The sequence below is a fragment of the Pogona vitticeps genome, chromosome 4, assembly GCF_051106095.1.
Source record: "Pogona vitticeps strain Pit_001003342236 chromosome 4, PviZW2.1, whole genome shotgun sequence".
In the NCBI taxonomy this organism is placed as follows: domain Eukaryota; kingdom Metazoa; phylum Chordata; class Lepidosauria; order Squamata; family Agamidae; genus Pogona; species Pogona vitticeps.
The window spans coordinates 131,651,919-131,676,165 of NC_135786.1; the positions used below are offsets into that span (position 1 = coordinate 131,651,919).

General features: G+C 38.5%; 1 protein-coding gene across 5 annotated transcripts in view; it reads left to right on the forward strand.

Moving 5' to 3' along the window:
• NRG2 (neuregulin 2) overlaps positions 1 to 24,247 on the forward strand; it is a 209,013-nt gene that overhangs the window by 94,174 nt on the left and 90,592 nt on the right. For all 5 annotated transcript variants that reach the window (XM_020799420.3, XM_072998398.2, XM_072998400.2 and 2 more), the window contains exon 2: positions 15,658 to 15,829. In XM_020799420.3, coding sequence (XP_020655079.2) covers positions 15,658 to 15,829 — 172 coding nt within the window. The remainder of the gene's footprint in view (positions 1 to 15,657; positions 15,830 to 24,247) is intronic.

Consider the following 24,247-nt stretch of genomic DNA (forward strand, 5'->3'; position numbering starts at 1 on the left):
GAGCTTTTAAGATGGCCTGCATATTGGGGGGTTACTCCCCCTGCTCTCCCTGTCAGGAAGAAAAGAACACGGAGAAAACACAAGCAGAAAAGAGGTTGCAGGGCTGGTCTACGAGTGAGGTTAGGCAAAAATCCTCACAAGCCTGCATTGCCAAGTCTTTTTGTCTCAAATGTTAGATTTCTACCCAACAAGATTGAGGAGTTGGAACTTACTATCTCCCTACAGAAAAATATTCGAGACTGTTGCGTTATGATCTTTACAGAGACATGGCTTGATTCTTCCATCCCAGGGGAGGTAATTGAACTACAAGGACACAGAGTACATCGAGCAGACAGGTCTATTGAATCTGGAAAGAGCAGAGGTGGAGGGGTTTGTGTTTACACAAACGATAATTGGAGCACAGATGTTAAAATAATGGACATTCAGTGTTCTCCTGATTTGGAATATTTGGCAGTGAAATGCCGCCCCTTTTACCTGCCTCGTGAGTTTAATGTTGTTATAATAACAGCAATATATATACCTCCTGATGCTAACACAACCACAGCTTTGAGTTGTTTGTTAACTGCTATCAGCAAACAGCAGCAGGCCTACCCAGATGGAGTGCTGGTGGTAGCAGGTGATTTCAATCAAGCCAATTTAAAAACCGTCCTCCCTAACTTTTATCAGTATGTGGACTGTCCCACTAGAGGGGAAAATACCTTGGATCAGGTATATTGTAACATCATGCATGGATATAAGACGAAGCCATTGCCTAGCTTGGGACAGTCAGATCATATATCTCTTTTTTTGATTCCATCGTACAGACCCCTTGTTAAAAGAATCAGACCATCAATTAGAGAAATACAAGTGTGGCCAGTGGATGCAACTGAGCAACTTCAAGATTGCTTTAGGAGCACTGATTGGACACTGTTTGAGGAGGACAATGTTGATACTTATGCCTCGACAGTACTGTTTTATATCAAAAGCTGCATCAATGTTATTACTACTACAAGACAAGTACGAGTGTTTTCTAACAACAAGCCTTGGCTAAATAGAGAAGTGCGCCTTTTATTAAAAGCCAGAAATGCTGCTTTTCATTCTGGTGATGAACTACAGTATAGAGAGGCCAGAGCTAAACTGAAAAGGGGCATTAGGGATGCCAAAGCTATGTACAGCCAGAGAATTGAACAACACCTTGAAAGTTCTGACACTCGCCGAGTGTGGCACGGCCTACGACAAATCACTGGTCAGAGTAACAAAAACAGTCTGTGTAGCAGCAGTGATTTTTTGGCTGAGCAGTTAAATCAATTTTTCAGCCGTTTTGAGGTGGAAACAGGAACAACCATTATTCCAGCACCTACTGTCCATAATACATCACTAGAATCTACCATCGACAGACAACCACTAGTACTGCAGATTTCAGATGTGAGACGTGCTTTCCAGAATATTAATATTCGAAAGGCAGCTGGACCAGATGGAATCATGGGACGAGTTGTTAGGGGCTGTGCTGCAGAATTAGCTGGAGTTTTTACGGATATTTTCAATCTATCCTTGTTGCAGTGTTCTGTCCCCACTTGCCTGAAGAAATCTATTATAGTGCCAGTCCCGAAGCAGTCAGCTGTGGTATCTCCCAATGATTATAGACCAGTAGCTTTAACATCTGTTATTATGAAATGTTTTGAGAGATTGGTGCTGGATTACATTAAGGCTAGTCTTCCACCTTCTTTGGATCCATGGCAATTTGCATACAGGAGAAATAGATCTACTGATGATGCTGTGTCCATCGTACTCCATACTGTATTGAGCCACTTAGAACAACAGGGAACTTATGTGAGGCTGTTGTTTGTGGATTATAGCTCTGCTTTTAACACCATTCTACCAAATAGGTTGTTTTTAAAAATGATCAACCTGGGATTACCTCAGGAGATCTGCATGTGGATAAAGGATTTTCTGACAGATAGGCCACAGTCAGTAAGGATGGGATCCCACCATTCTTCTACCCTGGTACTAAGTACAGGAGCTCCCCAAGGCTGCGTGCTAAGTCCCTTCCTCTATTCCCTGTACACACATGATTGCACCCCACTATATAACACCAATGCAATTATTAAATTTGCGGATGATACAACAGTGGTGGGACTCATAAATAAGAACAATGAGTCTGCTTATAGAAAGGAAGTACAAAGATTGATACTATGGTGTAAAGAAAATCATCTCACACTTAACATCAAAAAAACTAAAGAACTCATAATTGATTTTAGGAGGAAGAGAAATGTACATTTACCACTGTACATAAACGGTGAGGAAGTGGAGAGAGTTGGTAGTTTTAAATTTCTGGGTACTTACATCTCAGAGGACCTCTCATGGACTATAAATGTCAACATGCTAATAAAGAAGGCACAGAAGAGGCTGTATTTCCTGAGAATGCTCGGGAAGTTAAATTTATCACAGCATTTACTTCTGTCCTACTATCGTAGCACCATTGAGAGTGTCCTAACTTATGGCATTCTGGCATGGTTTGGGAGTAGCTCTGTAGCGGACAAAAAAGCTCTACAGAGAACCATTAAAATTGCCCAGAATATCATCGGGCTCCAGCTACCAACCCTGGATGACATCTTCACATCCCGCTGTCTGAGGAAGTCACACAGCATCCTGAGAGACTCTTCCCATCCTGCTTATAACTTTTTTGAACTGTTACCGTCTGGCAGAAGATATAGAACAATTAAGACTCGGACCACACGTTTTCTAAATAGTTTTTATCCTAGAGCTATAATTGCAATTAATAATGAGCTTAAAGACCACCAGTAGTGAATAATTAGTTGGACTGTGTTACTTGACCTGCGGTGTAGGTGTTTGTAATTTTAGTGGGGGACTTTTAGTGGGTGGGGAGTGCTGGGGGAATTTTATGTGTGTGCATGTGTCTGGTCTCTGGGTGTCTGTGAATTTCGTTGTATGATATACTGTGTATATACTTACAATGACAATAAATTATGATGATGATGATGATGATGATGATGATGATGATGATGATGATGATGATGATGATGATGATGATGGCCTTGGGCAGCTACACAGTCCCAGAGTGCCCCCAGAAGAAGGGGATGGTAAAGCACCTCTAAGTATTCCGTAGGTGGAAAACCCTGAAAAAGGATTGCTATAAGTCAGAATTGATTTGATGGCTCATGATATTTATTTATTTATTTATTTATTTATTTATTTATTTATTTATTTATTTATTTATTTATTTATTTAAGTTAAGTGACCAAGTCGTAAAACATATTATAGGGCTAAAATATATTAAATACAAATAAAGGAGTGTACAACAGATAATTAGTTGTGTACTAATTATAGCATATGGGGAGAATCAGTTATAGCAATTTTATAGCCATCCTTTGAACCATTGGATCATCTAGGGCAGTGGTCCCCAACCTTTTTGAAACCACGGACCGGTTGGGGGGGCGGGGTCCATGCACGGAGTGGGGTGGGGGCACACCTCGCACTTGTTCACAGGTGGGTGTGCTGCACTTACACGCATGTGCAGGTTAGTGAGGCATGCTTGCAGATGTGCGTGGTGTGTTTGTGTGCATGCGTGGATAGGCGTGGCATGCTCACGGGTCAGCAGGGCACGCATGCGTGCCACTCTCACCCATGAACACACCATGTCCATCCACGAATGCACCTGCTCACCCATGCATGCGCCCGAGCATACCATGCTCACTGTGAATGCAGGGGGAGGGAGGAGATCTGTCTCTGTGGCCCGGTCCTGCGAAGCCACGGACTGGTACTGGGCCGCAGACCAGGGCTTGTGTACCCCTGGTCTAGGGCAAACTAGTTTGGACAGGATCTTTGGGGTATAAACCATCCTCATGCTAAAACCAATCAACCTGTGACCTCAGGAGACTATATGGAAGTGCTGCGCCATTGCTGCTGCACGAAAGTTTGTAATAATAAGAGCATGTAATAAGGGAGTCTTGTTCGGAAAGAAGTAGCTTGATGTAAAAATAATCAGGTCTCCCTTGATATCTGAGAATGATTGGGCTCAGGAGGTTGGTGCGTAGATCTCTATAGAAAAAACAGTACTGTTTCCACTTGTACTGTATTGTTTCCACTGTAACGATGGTCAAGTGGAAACCTACAGTTTCCACTTGGCCATCATTACATGGACACAGGCAATCTGAGATAGGTATATGTTGAGATCTTCTGCTATGAGCTTAGATGGTAAAACATTAAGTCTCGCTAATGTGAAGGCTCTTCTGGTCTTTGTTGTCATTGTGCTAGTCAAATATGAGGATATTGTAACAACACTGTTAGTAAAACACTGTATTTGCCTGACTGGCTCACATGCTTTTGAAGTTTTATGTCCCAGGTTCTTTGTTTAAATGCTGCTTTGGCACTGGCAGGACCCATCACCAATAGTGTTGGTGGGAAAACCCATTTGCCTTATTTCTTTTGTGAGTTGGAGTTTCCAGATTGAAATGAGTCAAAAAGTGACATCTGTGCCAAGCCTTCAGAGGAGAACATAAGCTCTAGCCAGTAATTAAACATAAGGACTTTGGCACATGCTCTTATTGTGATTAGGCCAACCTTCAAACAAAGGGCTATATTAGGTGTACAGGGAGGTACAGTCAGAACAGATCTCAAAAATTTTGTTTCAACCACCTCAAGAGGATGTAGGTCAGATAAGGCAAACAATTGGTATCCATAGACCATTTGAGCAACAATTTTGCCTTAAAAACCTGAATGGCTGAGGGGATGGTGTGACCCCCTTTGGTGTGAAAAAATCTTGTTTATGCTGCTGCACTTTTATGAGTGTTCAGTGCTGCATGCTTCATGTGGGGGGCCCAGGAACCTGAGACGTGAAAGATTACGCCCAAATATTTGTAGCTGGAAACCTGCTCTATGGGATGACCATTAATAACCTAATTGCGCTTAACTCTTCTTCTGCTGACCATGAGAACTTTGGTCTTCTGGTAATTAATTACTAACTGCTCTTGATTACAGTAGGAAGAAAGTGCCCTCAAGAGCCTTCTCAGTCCCACACATGTTAATGAGAGTAGAACCACATCGTCTGCATAAAGCAGCATTGATACATGACGTGAGTGCAGCTTGGGGGGATGAAATTCAGGCTTAAATAGATCTTCAACAATATTATTAATATAGAAGTTAAACAAGGTGGAAGCCAGTATACATCCCCGTTTGACCCCGTTGAAAACTGGGATTGGATTGGATAGAACTCTGGCTGGATTACAGAGGACTCTCAGGTGGGTATTTTTATATAGTCAACTCATTAGCTGAAGCAGCCATCTGTCTATGTTCGTAGATTCAGATTTGGCCTAGAGTTTATTTCTTGCGATAAGATCGAAGGCGGACTTAACATCAATAAAGGCCGCATACAAGGCGCCTCCTTGCAAGGAGGAATATTTAGGAGTTAGATTTTGTAGGGTAAAGCCCTGATCCAAGGTGGACTTCCCCAGCCTAAATCCTGCCTGCACATTGGCCAATATATTTCCTGCTTGAAGCCAGTCTAAGAGCCTCCCTAGTAGATGTCATGCATACAACTTACTGATACTACTAAGTAGGCTTATCGGATGGTAATTAACAGAGTCTCCTCTTTTGCCTCATTTAAATATTGATATCATGATGGCCAATCCCCAGTCCTCTGGAATACACATTGTATAATTAATCCAGGAAAATAGGGAGGCCAGGACTGGGACCTGCTAGTCCAAGTTGGCCTTCAATAAGTCTACTGGGATATAATCAGCACCAGAAGCTCTACCCATGGAGTATTGTATATATCTTCTATATATCAACTGATGTACAAAATGATCTGGAAAAAAATGTAAAACAAATTAATATGTTGCTCATTTATTAAGAAAAGTTTTTCTTACATTATTTCAAAATCTTCGATGTGTAACACAGAAGCTGGGCTTTCTAAAGACACTGGTGCATGTTGCATAATTTATGAAAATAGAGACATTTATCATTCCATAACTTTCAATATGCAGTCATTTCCCATCAAATGAGGGCAGCACCGCTGCAGTTTTTAACCTCAGCATTGCAAAATCAGATGAATTTTCCCTGTCCACTTTAATGCTGATGGTAGGGTAGCAGATTCTGTTGCATCAAAGCACACTGCTGCAGACTTAAAGTGGCATGTCTCCATCTGTCATTGCTCCAGCAGATGAGAGTTTGTCTGAGAGGCTGAGGAGAAATGCGGAGGGTATTTTTTTTTTGCCTTCCCTGCCCCCACCAGCATTTCTGTCACACTTTGCCTAATGGTAGATCTGGCTAGAGTGGCTGGCTGTTCTCTGTTTGAAGGGCTGCCAGAGGGCTGTTCCTTTTTTGAAGGCGCCCTCTGTTTGAAGGGCTGTCCAACTCAAGTCTGATTTAAAGAACAAGAACTAGGGCCCTCGATGTTGTCCATCCACAAATAGCTAACTCAGCAGCAGGCACAAAGGTTGCCTGGTCCCATTCTTCCCCATAATTACAGAGAGGTACTATAATTATGTTTCAATTGCAAAAAATAATTTCTCATTTTGGATCTGCAGATCTAAATTAGCAATTTCAGCTTTATGCAAATCAGTTAAAATCATGATGAATACTCACTTTTTTGGAAATATGTAAGTGGCCACCTTAGGTCAGGCACATTGTGCATAGCATTTAGATTTATTACCAGACAAGAAAGTCAACATGGAGACAAACTTGGGTCTTTTTCCCCTAAGCTACTGAATCTACTACTGTTGGATGCCCATTACCTTGGAGGTGGGTACTCTGTAAAGAGGATACTAGAGATGGGCATGAACCAAACCACAAATCAGAAAAAAAAATCAGCTGGGCTGGTTTGTGGTTTGCTTCGGGGATCCCATTTTGCTGAAATGAAGTGCTGATTATTTTCCCCTCACCACTTCATTTTGCTTTGGCAAAACAGGATTCCTGTCCTTCCCACTGCCGCTGCTGTTTGCCTACCTTGTCTTGAAGCCCCCTTCTCCACCACCACTATCCTGTTAATTTTTCAGGGGTGTGTGTTTTATGACATTTGTGGTTCATGGTTCGTGGGTAATCACAAGCCAGGAACCAACACGAACCACCAGTTTTCCAGTTTGTGCCCATCCCTAGAGGATACCAGTCTTACTTGTAAATGAGTCCTTTCTAAAACAATATACAGTGGTGCCTCGCTAGACGATGATAATCCGTTCCACTGAAATAGCTGTTTAGCGAAATCATTGTCTAGTGAAAAGCATTTCCCTATTGGAGTGCATTGAAACCTGTTTAATGTGTTCCAATGGAAAAGAATCATTGTTGTCTAGCCAAGATCAGCCATAGGAAAGCTGCTTTGCGAACCGCCAATCAGCAGTTTAAATAGCTGTCTTGCGAAGCTTGGGTTCCAAAAACACCCGTTTTGCGAGCACGGAGGGAGCTGTCAAAATCGTTATCTAGCAAAAATTGGTTTGCGAAGCAGGGACCAAACATTGTCCAGCGAAATTCCCCCATAGGAATCACTGTTTTGCGAATTGCTATAGCGATCGCAAAAAGTCAATATCTAGTGAAAAAACTGTCATGTGGGGTAACTATCTAGTGAGGCACCACTGTATTTTTTTCTTCACAATGGTACCTTTGTGCCCTGAGACCTTCGTTCTCCAAGGCAGCAGACAAGCCATTACCATGAGAGTGGGACATGTCTACTAAGTCCCTGAAGGTCATCTTTAGGTCACGTTACCTTGGTCATAGTAAAATAATTTCCCCCTTAAGTGCTTTGTTCCATAAGAAAGACAAATGCCTAAGTTTGGCTCAAGAGGGGGAAGTCATTTCTGGGACATACTGTAGAATATAGAACGGAAAGTGGTTAGATAGTTTGAAAAGAAAGCTGAGCAGCTACCTATCAAGGATACTGTAGTTCTACTTTTTTTTTTTTTGCATCAGTGGTGTTGGACTAGATTATCCTTTTCGCACTTTTGAACTCATTGACTGTGTACACTGGGCAGACCCTAAGTCTCTTCTAATTAACTGGTTCAATAAATCGTTTCATCATGTGTGAAACTAAGTTTATATTTAAAGATGTCAGATGGGCATTTACACTTGCAGTAGTGGAAGGAAGATATTCAAGCATCATGAATCCTCGTTTTCTTGCTGAACTCACATAGGGGATAAATCCACTTGTCATTATCTATTTCTCAGCACTTCATCACTGGTTCTGTGATGCTTTGTTGCTGGGGCTCCCTTGTGCTCAGAGATCTATGAGGAATGGAAGCATTTCATGTATGATAGGCCTCATATTTATGTATGCCATGACTTCACCAATTTTGGTGAATTTTTTCCCCCATTGAAATGCATTGAACCCGATTTTGACAGCTGTCAAAATCGGGTTCAATGCTTTCCAATGGGGGGAAAAATTCATCAAAAATTAACGAAGAGTCAGAACAAAGCCAAATTAAGTTTGCACACGTTTTAGAAGGTGCACTAAAGAATCCAAGCATTTAAAACCATTTTTGAACCTTTTAAGACACTTTAAAAATAGCGAAAATGGAACATCGCTAAGTGAAACAGGGGACCTAAAACTGTCATCGCTAAGTGAGGCAAGGTCCCGAACATCGCTATGTGAATTTTCCCCATAGGGAACATCGTTAAACGGAGCACAAAATCGCTCCAGAAATCTCATCGCTAAGCGAATACATCATTAAAAGAGACAATCGCTAAGCGAGGCACTACTTATGTTAAAGCAAGCATGGACAGAACATGACCCTAATTCTGCATGTGTCCCCCCCCTCCCGGCTGTTTTTGATGATTCAGCCTTGTGGGGTTTCTGGCACAAAAAGGTGAATTAAAGCACCGCAGTAGCCCTATTGACTCATGTTTTAAAATAGGTCATGGGGGCCCTTGGTTTGTTCCACATCCCAAATACTAATTTGTAGAACACTTAGTTTAGTTTAGTTTAGTTTAGTTTTAGGGCACTTTTGATAGCCTGTGCAGCCCTTGGAGGATCTTGGGGCAGAATATCTGCAGAAAATTGCTTGTCCTTTTATTACAGGCTCCCAGGAAAGATAAATCTTGACTTGTGAGTTCTAATTCTTTGCTGCTCATGATAAATGTAAAAGATTATTTATACTTTAAAATCTAATATCACAAACCCTACTCAAACATACGTGGGAGTAAGCTCTGTTGATTTAGTGGGGATTGTTGTCAAACAGGCATAGAAGGAGGCTGCCTGGGTAGCTTTGGACATTGAGAAGAGGATGAATGAGACATCTGTGCGTCCTTTAGATGTAATGTCTTAAGTGATTACTCATGTTTCTTCTCCATTAGGCCATCAGATGAGATGATTTTTGTATTACTTTAACTAATCTGGGAATGGCTTTATTTCAGTCGATTTATTTTTAATATGCATATGTGTATGTAGTATGTTAGAAAATAATATAAATTAAAAAGTCAGATTCCCTGCCCTGAGAAATATACACTCTAAATGGTAAGTGAGAGGAGACTAAGAGAAGGCTGCTTTCTGAAAGGAAAGGGGCAAAGCAGACATAAAAGGGATAGTATATTCCCGCCACCAAGATGGTGTTCTTAGAAATAGGTGCCTCAGCAATAAAACATGCAAATTAATATAGTTTCCAATGGTCATCAGTCTGAGGACAAAGCATGTTGAGATGCAAAGTAAGGAGTGGAAGAAAAACACATGCTAGGATGAACAGACATTTTTGCAGCTAAAGGAACATGGCTTTTGAGGTAACAGTAACAAGGTGATTCTTCTCCAACAAGACTATGTACACACTCATCTTCCATTTATTTCCTAGTTCCACTTTCCTTATTTGTTTTGTTTTGTTTGTTTGTTTGAATGTAGGCTGTAACAATTTTTCACAAACTGCTGCTTTTAAAACTTGGATTCTGATGTGAAAATCTTAAGTTACATCACCAAAATACATAAATTAGCAAGACTGAGCAGACTCAGTTTGAGATCTTTTACAAGAGCCCTAATAATACAAGTTGATTTAAGCATACTAAAACATGTGGCAATTTTATTTGTTTTTTAAAATGGAGGGGCACCATGTAACTGCTATCAGAGTACATAAAACCAAAAGAGATTTAGGTTTGCTATCTTGTGGGGTGTGTGATGTTTTGTCCACAGTATTATTCTTGAAAGATCCTTTAAATTATGTGCATATAAATACTGTAAATAAATAAAAGGCACCTGATAAATCACGTCAATTTTGATATGCACCACATTTCCAATATGTTCCTTCATAAAGATTTGCTGTGTTACTGCCAATTTCTTGGGAAGATTTCCAGACGGTTAGAAAGGATATAGCAATAAGGCAGCTTTTAATAATTTTAGTGAGAATTAGAGTTTTTTGAAATACATTGGCCAAAATTCTGTTGCTTACTGTAGCAAATTGCACTAAAGTAGACCCACTGAGTCAGTGGGATTTAGTGAGCCCCATTGATTCAGATGGGCTTACTCTAACTACAGTTTACTGTACTAAAATAAGTCACAATTAGAATAGGCCTATTTGAATCAATGGAACTTAGGGAGGAGCTGACTCACCAAATCCCCATTGAGTCAGTAGGCCTACTCTAATGTGATTCAGTACATTAAGCAACCCTGAATTCTAGCACATTATTTCATACTTTTTCTCTACAGTCCTTTTAAACTATGCTGAGGACTGTACTTTCTTTATTCACATCAGAGCACTGCACAATTTAAAATTATGAATGTATATGAAGTATAAATATAAATTAAAAATAAATTAAAATGTTGAAAGTTATTGTCATTTGTGGCCCTAAAAGGATGGTTGGATCATTTTCCTCATCAGTAAGTCTGCAGGGAAAATGCTTCTGGAAATGAAGAACTGGCCAGCTGTGCATCATTGTCCAAGAGGTGCCCGAGTATATTCACAATCCTTTCCTACTCTTTGGGGAGACTCCTTCTGTGTCCCTTGATTATACATTGAAGAGAGACTCAGAACTGGTATGAATTTATTGACGTCGATACCAGCTTTTGATCAATATCAGAAAACAAAGTTATGTTCTCCAGGTTACCTTAGGCAAGTGAAATTTGTATATTACTTAAGTTTACTTAAGGTTAAGGCCTTTTTAAAAGGCATGATGTCAGAATTAAAAGTTGGACATTTATGGTTTACTGAACAGGAAAGTAGGCAGTGTTATTTAGTTGCCACATACAGTATTTAACAGAGTTTTCTTTGCTTCTTGTTTATGGTATAGCTGCTCTCTTTTAGGGGATTTGTTAGCACATTGACCCCAGTCTTAAATTCTAGGAAACAGGTTTTTCTCTTTACGTTCTCTTTAGTGTGCTGTGGCAATGAAAAAGACAAATTTCAGGCTGGGAGTTTTAATGTAGGGGAGGATAAATGAAACTAAAGTTGGGTATTTGATACTGTGTTTGAATTATTCAGAGATCAGTTGGAATGAAGGAGCAGTGGAGACCAGTCAGTGTAAGACTAAATCTTAATCTGAAGCTCTCTCTGTAAGGAAAACTCTGTTTCATAACCATAAATCACAGGCAGGCCATGACTTAATTAGCTTTCTTCTCTACTTTTTTTCATTGTTGGATATTATGCTTGAGGTGACTTTTGTGAATTTTGAAATATTTCAGTGTATTCTGTGACTCATGACTAGTCACAGGGAGAACATTATTTTTATATTTCTTCAAATAATGGTACAGTTTCCCCTATGCAGGATGGCTGCATCATTTAGGATCGATGGCTCTTCTAAAAGCTGGCAGTCAATATTATTTGCTGCAGCTTTAAGTAAAAGACATCCAGTCTTGGATTGTGAGTGTTCTCTGATACAAAGATTTAAGCTAAAAGAAATATTCGAGAATCATTCAGCAGATCTATTTATTTTATCATTCCGAAAATACCCTCTCAGGATTTCTTTATGTTAAGACACTGCCATGATATGTGAACAATAGCCTTTATTATATTGACATCTCTACCATTTTCATTTCAGTTTTTTGAGCTTTTAAAGAAGATTTACAAAATGTTTTCCTACCTTATGCTGGATATTTGAGGTGGCATCGATGCCTTCTTTAAAATGGTTAATGAGAATCACTCCCGCAATTTTAGCAAGATGTGGTAAAGGGAATCTTCTGATATAGGGAGCATCTGCTAGACTTCCACAAACTGAACCTTCCTTTATGACATAGCCCACCCACCCCCCAGCAATATTTTTTCATAAGATTTTATTTCCATGGAAAACTGTGATAGGTAGATTCTATTTTATCCTTGCTGGATAGAATTTTATCTTTCCAAGTTAATATTACTGATCAATATTACTTTGTTACTATCAACATTTTTTATTCTTTTTCTCTTTATTTGATTTATTTTGTATTTTTCCCATCAGAGAATCATTTAATTTTGTTATAAATTTTTCTTGAACTTGTTATCCTTTATGTTGTAAGCCGCCTAGAGTGGTCAAAATAACTAGATAGGTGGGGTATAAATAAATAAATAAATAAATAAATAAATAAATAAATAAATAAACAAACAAACAAACAAACAAACAAACAAACAAACAAACAAACAAACAAACAAACAAACAAACAAACATTTAACTTTGTTTCATTAATGACATTTCTAAGTCTGAATAAAATTGGTTTGGGTTGACTTTAGCATTTAGTGCTATGTGCGAATGGCCACTTGAATTTCTTCACCTTATGTGCTATCAGAGAAATGGGGGTGAGTAAGAGGGTTCTACAAGGTAGGCTTCAGCAGTATGTAGACCGAGAACTCCTGGAAGTACAAGCTGGATTTTGAAGGGGCAGAGGAACTAGAGACCAAATTGCTAATATGTGCTGCATTATGGAGAGAGCCGAATGGCTGATGGTCGGATTCCAAAGGATCTCCTATATGGAGAATTAGTGCAGGGAAATCGCCCCAGAGGGAGACCACAGCTGCGATACAAGGATATCTGCAAGCGGGATCTGAAGGCCTTAGGAATAGACCTCAACAGATGGGAAACTCTGACATCTGATCGTTCAGCCTGGAGGCAGGCGGTGCATCACGGCCTCTCCCAATTTGAGGAGACCCTTGGCCAGCAGGCTGAGGCAAAGAGGAAGTCACAAAGGAAGCAAAACCAGGGAGCTGGACAGGGGACAGATTGGATTTGTCTCCCGTGTGGAAGGGATTGTCACTCTCGAATTGGCCTCCTCAGCCACACTAGACGCTGTTCCGGGTCCTCCATGCAGAGCACGCTACCATAGTCTTTCGAGACTGAAGGATGCCTACTATGATGGAGAGAGCCAGAAAGTTCCAGAAAAACATCTACTTCTGCTTCATTACGCAAAAGCCTTTGACTGTGTGGACCACAGCAAACTATGGCAAGTTCTTAAAGAAATGGGAGTGCCTAACCACCTTATCTATATCCTGAGAAATCTATATGTCAGACAGGATGCAACAGTTAGAACTGGATATGGAACAACTGATTGGTTCAAAATTAGAAAAAGAGTACAATAAGGCTGTATATTATCCCCCTGCTTATTTAACTTATATGGAGAATACATCATGTGAAAGGCTGGACTGGAGGAATCCCAAGACAGAATTGAGATTGCCGGAAGAAATATAAACAACCTCAGATATGCAAATGATACCACTCTGATGGCAGAAAGTGAGGAGAAATTAAACATCCTCTTAATGAGGGTGAAAAAGGAGAGTGCAAATAATGGTCTGAAGCTGAAGATAAAAAAACTAAGATCATGGCCACTGGTTCCATCACCTCCTGGCAAATAGAAGGGGAAGATGTGGAGGCTGTGACAGATTTTACTTTCTTGTGCTCCATGATCACTGCAGATGGTGACAGCAGCCACAAAATTAAAAGACGCCTGCTTCTTGGGAGGAAAGCAATGAAAAACCTAGACAGCATCTTAAAAAGCAGAGACATCACCTTATCGGCAATGGTCCACATAGTCAAAGCTGTGGTTTTTCTAGTAGTGATGTATGGAAGTGAGAGCTGGACTATAAAGAAAGCTGACAGCTGAAGAATTGATGCTTTTGAATTGTGGTGATGGGGGAGGCTCTTGAGAGTCCCCTGGACTGCAAGGAGAACAAACCTATGAATTTTGAAGGAAATCAAACCAGAGTGCTCACTGGAAGGACAGATCCTGAAGCTGAGACTCCAATACTTTGGCCATCTCAAGAGAAGAGAAGAATCCCTGGATTGCTGTTGTTATAGACTGAAATGCCGGAAATATCTTAAATCCCAAGAATTCTGAATTTACCAGGAAAACAGTGATGTAACATAAACCTGCTAAACAGAAAAACTCAAAAGCAAACTTTTCCAGTTATGGCTCCTTCTTTGGCTTTCAGCAAAGACAATATAATAAATGTGATATATATGCATACATATATGTGACATTATCTCTTAAGCAGTGTAGGAAACCATGGAAAAGCTGTGCTTAGATAAATAATGTAAATACTGTAACATGATTATGATTACTTATATGAACTCTAGGTTAGGCTCAGGTGTCCTCCAGGTCTTTCAGATAGATAAGGTTACATTTCATAATTTTTTTTTTAAAAAAAGAAAGCTATCAAATTGAAAACGATATTAGAGAAGAGAAATAGCAGGATATTGCTATTGGTATAATGATATGGTAGTGGCACCTTGGTTGGATCGCATTTATCAAGAGACTGAATATTCTTTCCTAGTATTTAGTCGTTTAAATTTTCTTTGTTACTCAGTATCCAGTAAAGGTCATAGTGAAGAGCAGCAGGAGATGCTGGGTGCTTAAGGGCTGTTTATCTGGTGGTGGTTATATGGAGACTTCTAATGATCTGGTTCCTGGGTCTCCTCTTGCAAGCCCATGCCCTTGCTTCTCTACTCTTTTGGGGTTCTTGCTGCTTCTCCTGTTTGGTCAGAAGAATGTCGTTTTGAAAAGCTGAATGACCTTCTGTACTCCCAGTTGTTTTCTATATTATGGAGATGCATTTCAGCCTTTTCTCTCTTGGCAGTATAAAAGTTAGTGTACAGGACATTCCCAGAACAGGCACGTGAGCATTAAAAAACAAAACAAAACAAAACAATTGCAGTGATTGTGGCTGAACTGAGAGGAAGAGGCTGAACTCCTTTTCCTTTCCTGTAACGAAATGCTTCCATTCAGATTAGCACAGGCTATGGAATTAACAGCATGTCTGATGACAGCAACAAAGGTAAGAGACACAACGCAGCTAATGAGATAGTGGATGCTGGATCAAAATAAAGGCAGAAGCATCGCCAGGAAAAGCCCTGCTTCAATCAGTGTTGTCATTTAGCTTTCATTTGGATGAGCCATTTGTGTTTCTTGTACTTGGATAGGATGCTAGGGAGGATGTGCTGGGAGCCGTGTTTAAGAGATTAGGATGCTAATGTGCAGCAGGAGTAACGGCTGGAAAGAGCTGCAGATGGCGAAACTCCAGCTTCTCATGATGCTTCAGACAAAAAGCTGAATGTCTAGAGAGAATGAAATGCACCTGTTCTTCGGGTTTTTTTTAATGTTATGAATGGTCAAAATGGTAAAGCTGATTTGTGGTTAAAGAATCCACTGCTCACTGTAGCATTAAATGCAGCCATCAAGCCTTTCATTAGAGGCTTTGCCAAAAGAAACCCAACAGCATGTACATTTTCATTTCTTAGCAGTCTGCACAGATGAAGAGAACTTTATTAACTGGACTTTGGTTTTTCTTCTTTTTGCAGCGGTTCCTCCGAAACTTAAGAAACTAAAGAGCGTCAATGCAGAAGTGGGTGCAAAGATTTCTTTGAAATGTGAGGCAAGTGCTGGGAACCCCCAGCCATCCTACAAATGGTTCAGAGATGGCAAAGAACTGAAAAAAAGCAAAGATATCAGAATAAAGTATGGAAATGGAAAGTAAGTAAATGATATTGTTCTGATCACTTGTCAATTTATATTTGTGCCTTTGGAAAAAATTGTTTGGCATTGTCAATTTCTAAACATAGTCACTATCCAGATTCAAGTCCTTTCCTAAACTACAAGATGGCTCTCACAGAGAGAGATATGCATTTATAACATGCTCAGATGCTCTTTTTGTTGACAACTAAAGTGTTCCAAGGTTAAATGTGAGCTTAAAGAAGAAAACCTTTTTCTAATGTAAGCACATTTGAACGAATCTCAATCTTCATATTGCTTTCTTCATAGTGGCCCTCTGAATGAATGACCTGACACAACCGCCACAACACCATCATATAATTAAAACTCTGCACGAATGTTGCAAAATAAAGGCTGTGGCTTCATTTATTGAATCAATGCATCTCATGTTCTGTTTTCCTCTTTTGCTAAAACCTTCCACTTTTCTTACCATAATTATCCTTCTCAGAGAAGTTTGCCTTATCTTAACGTGCTTCTCTATTTTCACTGGCACTGTTTGGAACAAAAAAAGTAGCTTTGGCAAAATGTTCATTTCGATTCTTGCAATTCTTCCTAATAGTGATAGTTGTAGGTTTTTCCATTTTTCTAGGTCTATTTTTATTTGGTTAAGAAGTTTCATATAATTATCTTCTTTTATAGTTACACATCTAGCAGTTAAATATATTCCAAGATACTTAGCTTTTTTAACTATTTGTAAATCTGACATCTTTGAGAGTTGATTTTTTTGCTTGGCTGTTAAGTTTTTCACTATAACTTTAGTTTTTTCTTTATCTTCAATCCTGCTACTTTCCCAAATTCATCAATTTTGTCCAGTAGTCTCAATGTTGTTTCCAGTGGGTCTTCCAATATAAACACCAAGTCATCTGCGAATGCTTGTAGTTTGTAGCTCTCGTCCTGTATTTTGGTACCTTTAATCTCTGGATCGTTCCTCACATTCCTATTTAATACCTCCAGAGTTAATATAAATAGCAATGGAAAGAGCGGGCATCCTTGTCTTGTGCTTTTTTAATATTAATATTATCCGTCAGTTCGCCATTTATAATTACTTTAGCTATTTGTTCATTGTAGATTGTCTCAATTACATTTGTAAAATTTTTGCCAAAATCCATAGCTTTTATTTGCTGTATCATAAATTGCCAGTTCACATTATTAAAGGCTTTTTGGGCATCCAAGAAGATTAATGCCATTTGCTTCTCTGAATGTACCTCATAATATTCTAATATGTCCAAGATTATCCTTAGGTTATACCTTAGTTGTCTTTTTGTCAAAAATCCATTTTGATCTGAATGGATGAACTCCATTAAAAACTTTTTCAATGTTTCCGCTATAATTACTGCAAAGATTTTATAGTCCACATTCAACAGTGATATTGGTCTAAAATTTTTTATATGTGTGGAGTCCATATCTTCTTTTGGTATTAATGTGATATATGCCTCTAGCCATGTCTTGGGTATTTTAGCTTCTAGTAGGACTTCATTGCAGACCTCTTTTATTGGTAAGCTTATTATATCTTGGAAGGATTTATAAAACTCCACTGGTAATCCGTCTGGTCCTGGAGTCTTATCATTTTTTGTTTGTTTTTTAATTGCTTCCGTTACTTACATCATTGTTATTTTCTCATTTAGGAGATTTTTAATGTTTTCTGGTACTTTAGGGAGATTTGCTTTTTTAATATATTGTATTATCTTTTTAAGAGAAACTTCTTGAGTGTGATAGAGATTAGCATAATATTCTTTAGTTTTTTTTATTTGCTCTTTTTTATATTGGAGGTCTCCGTTTTGATCTTGTAGCTTCGTTATCAGTCTTTTTGTTTTTCTTTTTTCAATCTATAGGATAGCCATCTTCCAGGTTTGTTGGCATTCTCGAAGAAATTTTGTTTAGCTCTTTTGACTTGTTGAGCTAATTCTTCTGATTCTATTAAGTTTAATTTATGTTTCACTATATCCATCTGGTTTTTAAGAGTTGTCTTCTGCGGTTCTTTTTGTAGCTCTAGCTCCAGTTTTTTGATTTCTTCTTTCAGTTTTGTAAGTTGTTGTTTTTTTCTTTTATTCCTCTTGGCTATATATGATATGGCCAATCCTCTGAAGTATGCTTTAGCTGTGTCCCAGATTGTTTGCAGGGATGTTTCCTCTTTTTTATTCTCTTTGAAGAAGAGTTCCATTTCTTTTTTAGTTCTTTCCACAAATTCTTTATCCTTCAAAATTTCCTGATTTAAAGTCCATCTTGTCTTTTCTCTTCTCTCTCCTTTCCACCGCATTTTCATTGGATTATGGTCTCCCCAAATATTGGTTTCTATTTCTACTTCCTGTATTTCAGTTTTTAATTCTGAGGATAGCCAGATCATATCTATTTTCGACCAGGATTTATGTCTATTTGAGTAGAAGGTAAATTGAGAGCTTTTAGTATTTGTTTCTCTCCATATATCTTATAGTCCTAGTTCTTCTGCCATCTGAAAGAAAACGTTTGGCAGTCTTCTCCTTCTCTTTTCCCCTTTTTTGCCATTTTTATAATCAAGTCTTTCATCTACAATTGCATTAAAATCACCTAATATGCAAATATTTTGGTATTCTTTTTCCAATATTGTTTTATATAGCTTACGATAGAATTTTTTTTGTTTACTATTAGGTGCATATATTGCTATCATGAAGACCTTTTTTTGATTTATTGTTATTTCTACCATTAAGATTCTCCCTTCTTCATCAGAATAGATATGTTTAGAGTTTAACTTTTCCTTCACATACAAAGCTACCCCTCTTTTCTTTTGTTGTGCAGCTGAGTAGTAGAGCTTCCCAATCTTCGGGTAGATCAGATATTTGTAATGCTGCTGTTTGATGTGTGTTTCTTGAAGACAAATTATATCTGCTTTGGTTTTTTGTAGTTTTGAAAAAACATGATTTCTTTTTCTTGGTGCATTCAGACCATTAATGTTCACTGAGAAGATCCCAATTTCATTCTCCATCTTGTTTACTTGTATTTAGGTTTTACTGCCCTAGTATTCCTTTTTTCTCTTTGTGTTTTGTTCAAATCTTATTCAGTATCCTTTTTCTGACTCTTTCTGTTAGGTATAATACCAGAAAGTGTTGATAGACAAAATGTATATTTAATACTGCATATTCTAACAGCTGCGAGGATTATTTATGCACAGTACTGGAAAAATGACCTACGGATCAAGAAATAATTAAAAAGATATTGGACTGCACTGAAATGGACAGACTAACACTGAAAATCAAAGGAAAAGAAGATACAAAATATTATCAAACATGGGACTTATACTATCAATGGTTAGAAGGATGTTGTATACATTAGGAGCGTAACGTGTGTAGTAGTTGTTTTACAATGATTATAAGCTGTACTCTGGTGGCACAATGTTAAATCAGCATGTATGGATTTATATAATAAAAAAGGGGGGGGGGAAGAAAATCGCTGCTGGATTGCTACTGGCAGCCCTGTTCCAGCAGCAGGACTGCTGGTGGCAGTTTTCCCATAGGAAAGGTTCCCCTCCATCCCAAGGCACCCAAAGACAATAGAGATTCCTAGTGAGCCTTGGAAACTGCAGGAGAGATTAGAAGTTTTTAATTTAATAAATGAAAGATATCTGTCACTGGATGATGACATCCTCCATCTTGCACACTGCAGATTCAACAAGATCTCAGCCATTATTTTTGCCTTATTAATTTTTGAGTTGTAATCCTGCTTTGCAGCTGCTTTTCTCACCTTCCTCAGTAATTGCTTCAAGTCATTGAGCTTTCTTCCAGTAATGTGGTGTAATTTGCATATCTTACACTTTTTACGTTTCTTCCATCATTTTCCTCCTTTATCTGAATCAAATGCAGTTTTTTTAATGTTCTGCACCCTTGTCTGATACCTTTTCCTATTACAAACCATTCTGTTTCCCCATATTTTGGCATAACAGTAGCCTTTAGTCCAGCGTATTGGTTGTACATCAAGACAATCAAATGGCATGCCCATTTCTTTTAGAACAATCTAAAATAAATTTTCATGGTGCACACAGTCAAAGGCTTTACTGTCATCTGCGTTTCTTCTGAACTTATTTGGAATACTCCAACAGCCAATGTATATTTGCAATATGATCCCTAGTACCTCTCCCTTTTCTGAATCCATCTAGAACATATGGCATTGCTCACTCTATCTGTGGTGAAAGTGTTTGTTGGAAAATCCTGAGCATCACTTTGTTTGCATGAGAAATTAATGCAGTTGTCCTATAGTTGCTGCATTCTTTGGCATTCTTTTCTTCGGAGCTGGAATGTGTATTGAATATTTCTAGTTTGTAGTCTGTTATTTTGTTTTCCATATTTGTTGGCATATTCTTGTTAGAATTTTGAAACTGCATCTCCCCATTTCACAAATGGCAACTGCTAGCTTACTGAAGGGGAGGGTAAGGCATTATACCCTTTCACGGTTTTTCCTATTGACAGCAGGTAATTTTAAGGCTATCTTGGCAGCCGAAAAAAATGTGGATTCTAAAACAGGGAAAGTGGTTGTAGTTCTTTGCTGAGGCCCTGGGAGCTGAAGTCCCAAGCCCCAATATCCAGCCTATTTCCCTTCTCTACAAGGTCTGATTCCAATGAGGAAAAGTTTGTCTAGTGTCCGGAAATGTAAATGTTTAGAAGGGTGATTGTGCTCTAGGAAATGGTTGACTAGGGGAGCAGCAGATTTCTTGTTCATATGTTGCTATGATTTTTCATTATACGTACTTTTAGAGCCCTAGATGGTTTATCCATATATCATTTTTTAATAGAGGAGCCTACTAATGTAGCTCACAAAGTCAGTGTTACAGGATGATAAGTATCTGAGTGCACTTTTATGACCATTTTAGTTTTCAGTGTCAATTATCCTGGAGATATATTTGCACTGTCCACTGTGGCTATTTCAGTTTCGCAAATTCCCTTCTAACTTATATATCATATATATAACCATTTCCTTTAAATTAAATCCTTGTCCTGATAGTCATGAATGTCACATAAGATGAGACAGCACTTTGTAATACTGCTCTATGGTTAAATTGTCCAAATTAAATGAATGTAGGCCACACATGAAATATTATTAAAGGTATTGTTGTGAAAATGCTGAGGATAGCCTCTGTGTTGTAATTAGAAACTTAACCTTAATACCTAAATAAAATATTAGAGCTTGCCTACACAGGCTCATGTAGAGCAAGCTGGTGTGAGTTAAATATTGTTTAAAATTGGATAAAGGCCTGGTATGCAATTTGGTGTGATTCTTGCATCCAAATTGCATACACATCTCAGGTGACCATGTTTGGTCCAGCTCTTTCTGCTGTCAACCTCCCAGATCATGAGCTGGCTTAAGAAGACAGTTACTTCATTATACTGGCAAATTAAACACTTTCTCTGCTCTGGAAAGGGACAGAAGAAGTAAAAAGAATTCATGATATTGACAAATTAAACTCTTCCTCTGCTTTGTGGAGGAACAAAGGAAGTAAATAACAACTACATTGTATTGATGTTGATGCTGTATCACTTACATATATATATTTTAAAAATTGAAAACTTCCTCCCAGAAGTAGGAAGAGACAGGAGGATTAATGACGGCTAGTTTCTTTTCTTTAAGGTCAGGTTGAGAATCTCCCACAGCCAAATCAACTACAGGCTGGATTTGGGAAAACATTCCAAAAAATTGCAACAAAAGCCTTCCTTTCGTTGTGCTTCTTTAAAATGGAAGACTCATTAATTTTGGCAAAATTACATTGTCACCTATGTTATCGTCTCGTCGTCTAGTCGTTTATTCATGTCCGACTCTTTGTGACCCCATGGACCAGAGCATGCCAGGCCCTCCTATCTTCCACTGCCTCCCGTAGTTGTGTCAAATTCATCTTGTTTGCTCCAATGACACTGTCCAGCCATCTCATCTTCTGTTGTCCCCTTCTCCTCTTGCCTTCACACTTTCCCAACATCAAGGTCTTTTCCAATGAGTCTTCTCTTCTCCTGAGATGGCCAAATTACTGGAGCCTCAGCTTCAGGATCTGTCCTTCCAGTGAGCACTCTGGTTTGATTTCCTTTAGAATTGATAGGTTTGTTCTCCTTGCAGTCCAGGGGACTCTCAAGAGCCTCCTCCAGCACCACAATTCAAAGGCATCAATTCTTCGGCGGTCAGCTTTCTTTATGGTCCAGCTCTCACTTCCATACATAACTACTAGAAAAACCATAGCTTTGACTATTCAGACTTTTGTTGGCAAGGTGATATCTCTGCTTTTTAAGATGTTGTCAAGGTTTGTCATTGCTTTCCTCCCAAGAAGCAGGCATCTTTTAATTTCGTAGCTGTTGTCTCCATGTGCAGTGATCATAGAGCCCAAGAAAGTAAAATCTGTCACTGCCTCCATATCTTCTCATTCTATTTCCCAGGAGGTGATGGGATCAGTGGCCGTGATCTTAGTTTTTTTGATGTTGAGTTTCAGACTGTTTTTTGTGCTGTCGTCTTTCACCCTCATTACAAGGTTCTTTAATTCCTCCTCACTTTCTGCCATCAGAGTGGTATCATCTGCATATCCGAGGTTGTTGATATTTCTTCCAGCAATCTTAATTCCGTCTTGGGATTCATCCAGTCTAGCCTTCCACATGATGTATTCTGCATATAAGTTAAATAAGCAGGGAGACAATATACCTGTGTTATAAATTCAATCAAACACAATTGGAACACCACAACACTTCTTTCACTAGCATGTGGTACATAGTTTAGACTCTATTAGTACATTAGAAGTAACTGCAGATGAAATTTCCAGTGTCTAATAACTTTTCCTTCTGCAGAAACAATAAGAATCTTAATACACCTCAGAGATTAATGAGTTTAATTTGGCAGAAACATATATGAACTGTAGCCCACTGTTTCAGTCACCTCTACATATAGTTTTTTCAGATATATCTGAAAGACTTTTTATGTCATTTCAAGTCGATGCATCTCAATGAATCCACTGAAATAAGTCAGAAAATTCTCTTCTCAGTCCTCTTGAATATTACCATAGCATTCAATATAAAATAACATAATTTCATAATTGATTCATATTTTGGAAATACATGTACCCTGTTTCTCTGAAAATAAGACCTAACCTGAAAATACTGTAAGCTCTGGTATGATTTTTCAGGATGGTCATAATATAATCCCCTACGCAATAACTAAGCCCTAAGTGAAACCTCGCCCTCCACCATTGTGCAGCAAGCAGAAGAAGAGGCCATGACGTTATTTGAATAAATGTAGATTGTTGTACATGGAAAAAAAATCCCCTGAAAATAAGCCCTACTGCATTTTTGGAGCAAAAATTGATATAAAGCCCTGTCTTATTTTTGGGGAAAGATGATATGTAATGCAAAATGTGCATCATTATTTCACTCATGGGTCATTTTAAATCTAGTCAATTGATATGGAATTTTCTTCAAATATTCATTTCATTTTGCCTCTCTAAATAAAAGCACTTTTCCAGATATGTTGCCAAAACTGTTGCAGTATTATAGGCTTTAAATCATTTTCTAATGCACTTTGGAAAGGGGACAAGCTATTGATTTTCATTACATTTTAATTATTGATAAATTAGCCCATTTCAATATTTCACATTTGCTAGCATCCTAACTGTCTTTTTATGTATTGCACAAAATGCAAAAATAAAATGAATAGTTAAAGGCACTGTTCCATATTTACAGCATAGATTTAAAAAGACTAATATACATATGTGTAAAGTCTGTTAAGAATGCAATCACAGCATCTCATTAGATAGAGGTATGTTATGTGCCATCAAGTCACAAGTGCAATCTATATATTTAAAGAGGGGTTTTATTGTGGCCATCCCAACCGGTGAGTTTCAATGCCTGAGTGAGGTTTGAACTCATGTCTCCTGAGTCCTAGCCTCTAGCTCTATCCACTGCCACATACTGGTTCCCCAAAATATGTTATAGATAATGACTGAAACTCTGTTCCATAAGAAATGCTGCATAAGGCTGATGATGTCCTCACCAGCAATATTTTGAAAGTATTTTTTAAAATTGTTTAAAATTTTAAAAATTTAAGATTTTTTTCTTCCTTCAACTGTGTAATCTAGCTGTCTCCCGCCATCAACAGTTTCCCCATGACAAAAGGGATTCAACTGGAACCTTGAGACCTCTGTTTTATTTCTGAAATATCATTGCAGATTATGACACCATCAGCCTTACATAGTGTCACTTATGGAACTGGATTTCAGCCAATATGATTTAGTTTGTTTTTCCATCTAGCTACTGTTGGCTGTCACTGTTGCAAATAGAATGTCGCAGTGGAATAGCAAAGCTCTTTTTCCAGAGCACAGAGTGCTGTCCTCTGAAGATGCCAGCCACAGAGACTGGCGAAACGTTAGGAAGAACAACCTTCAGAACACGGCCAAAGAGCCTGAAAAAC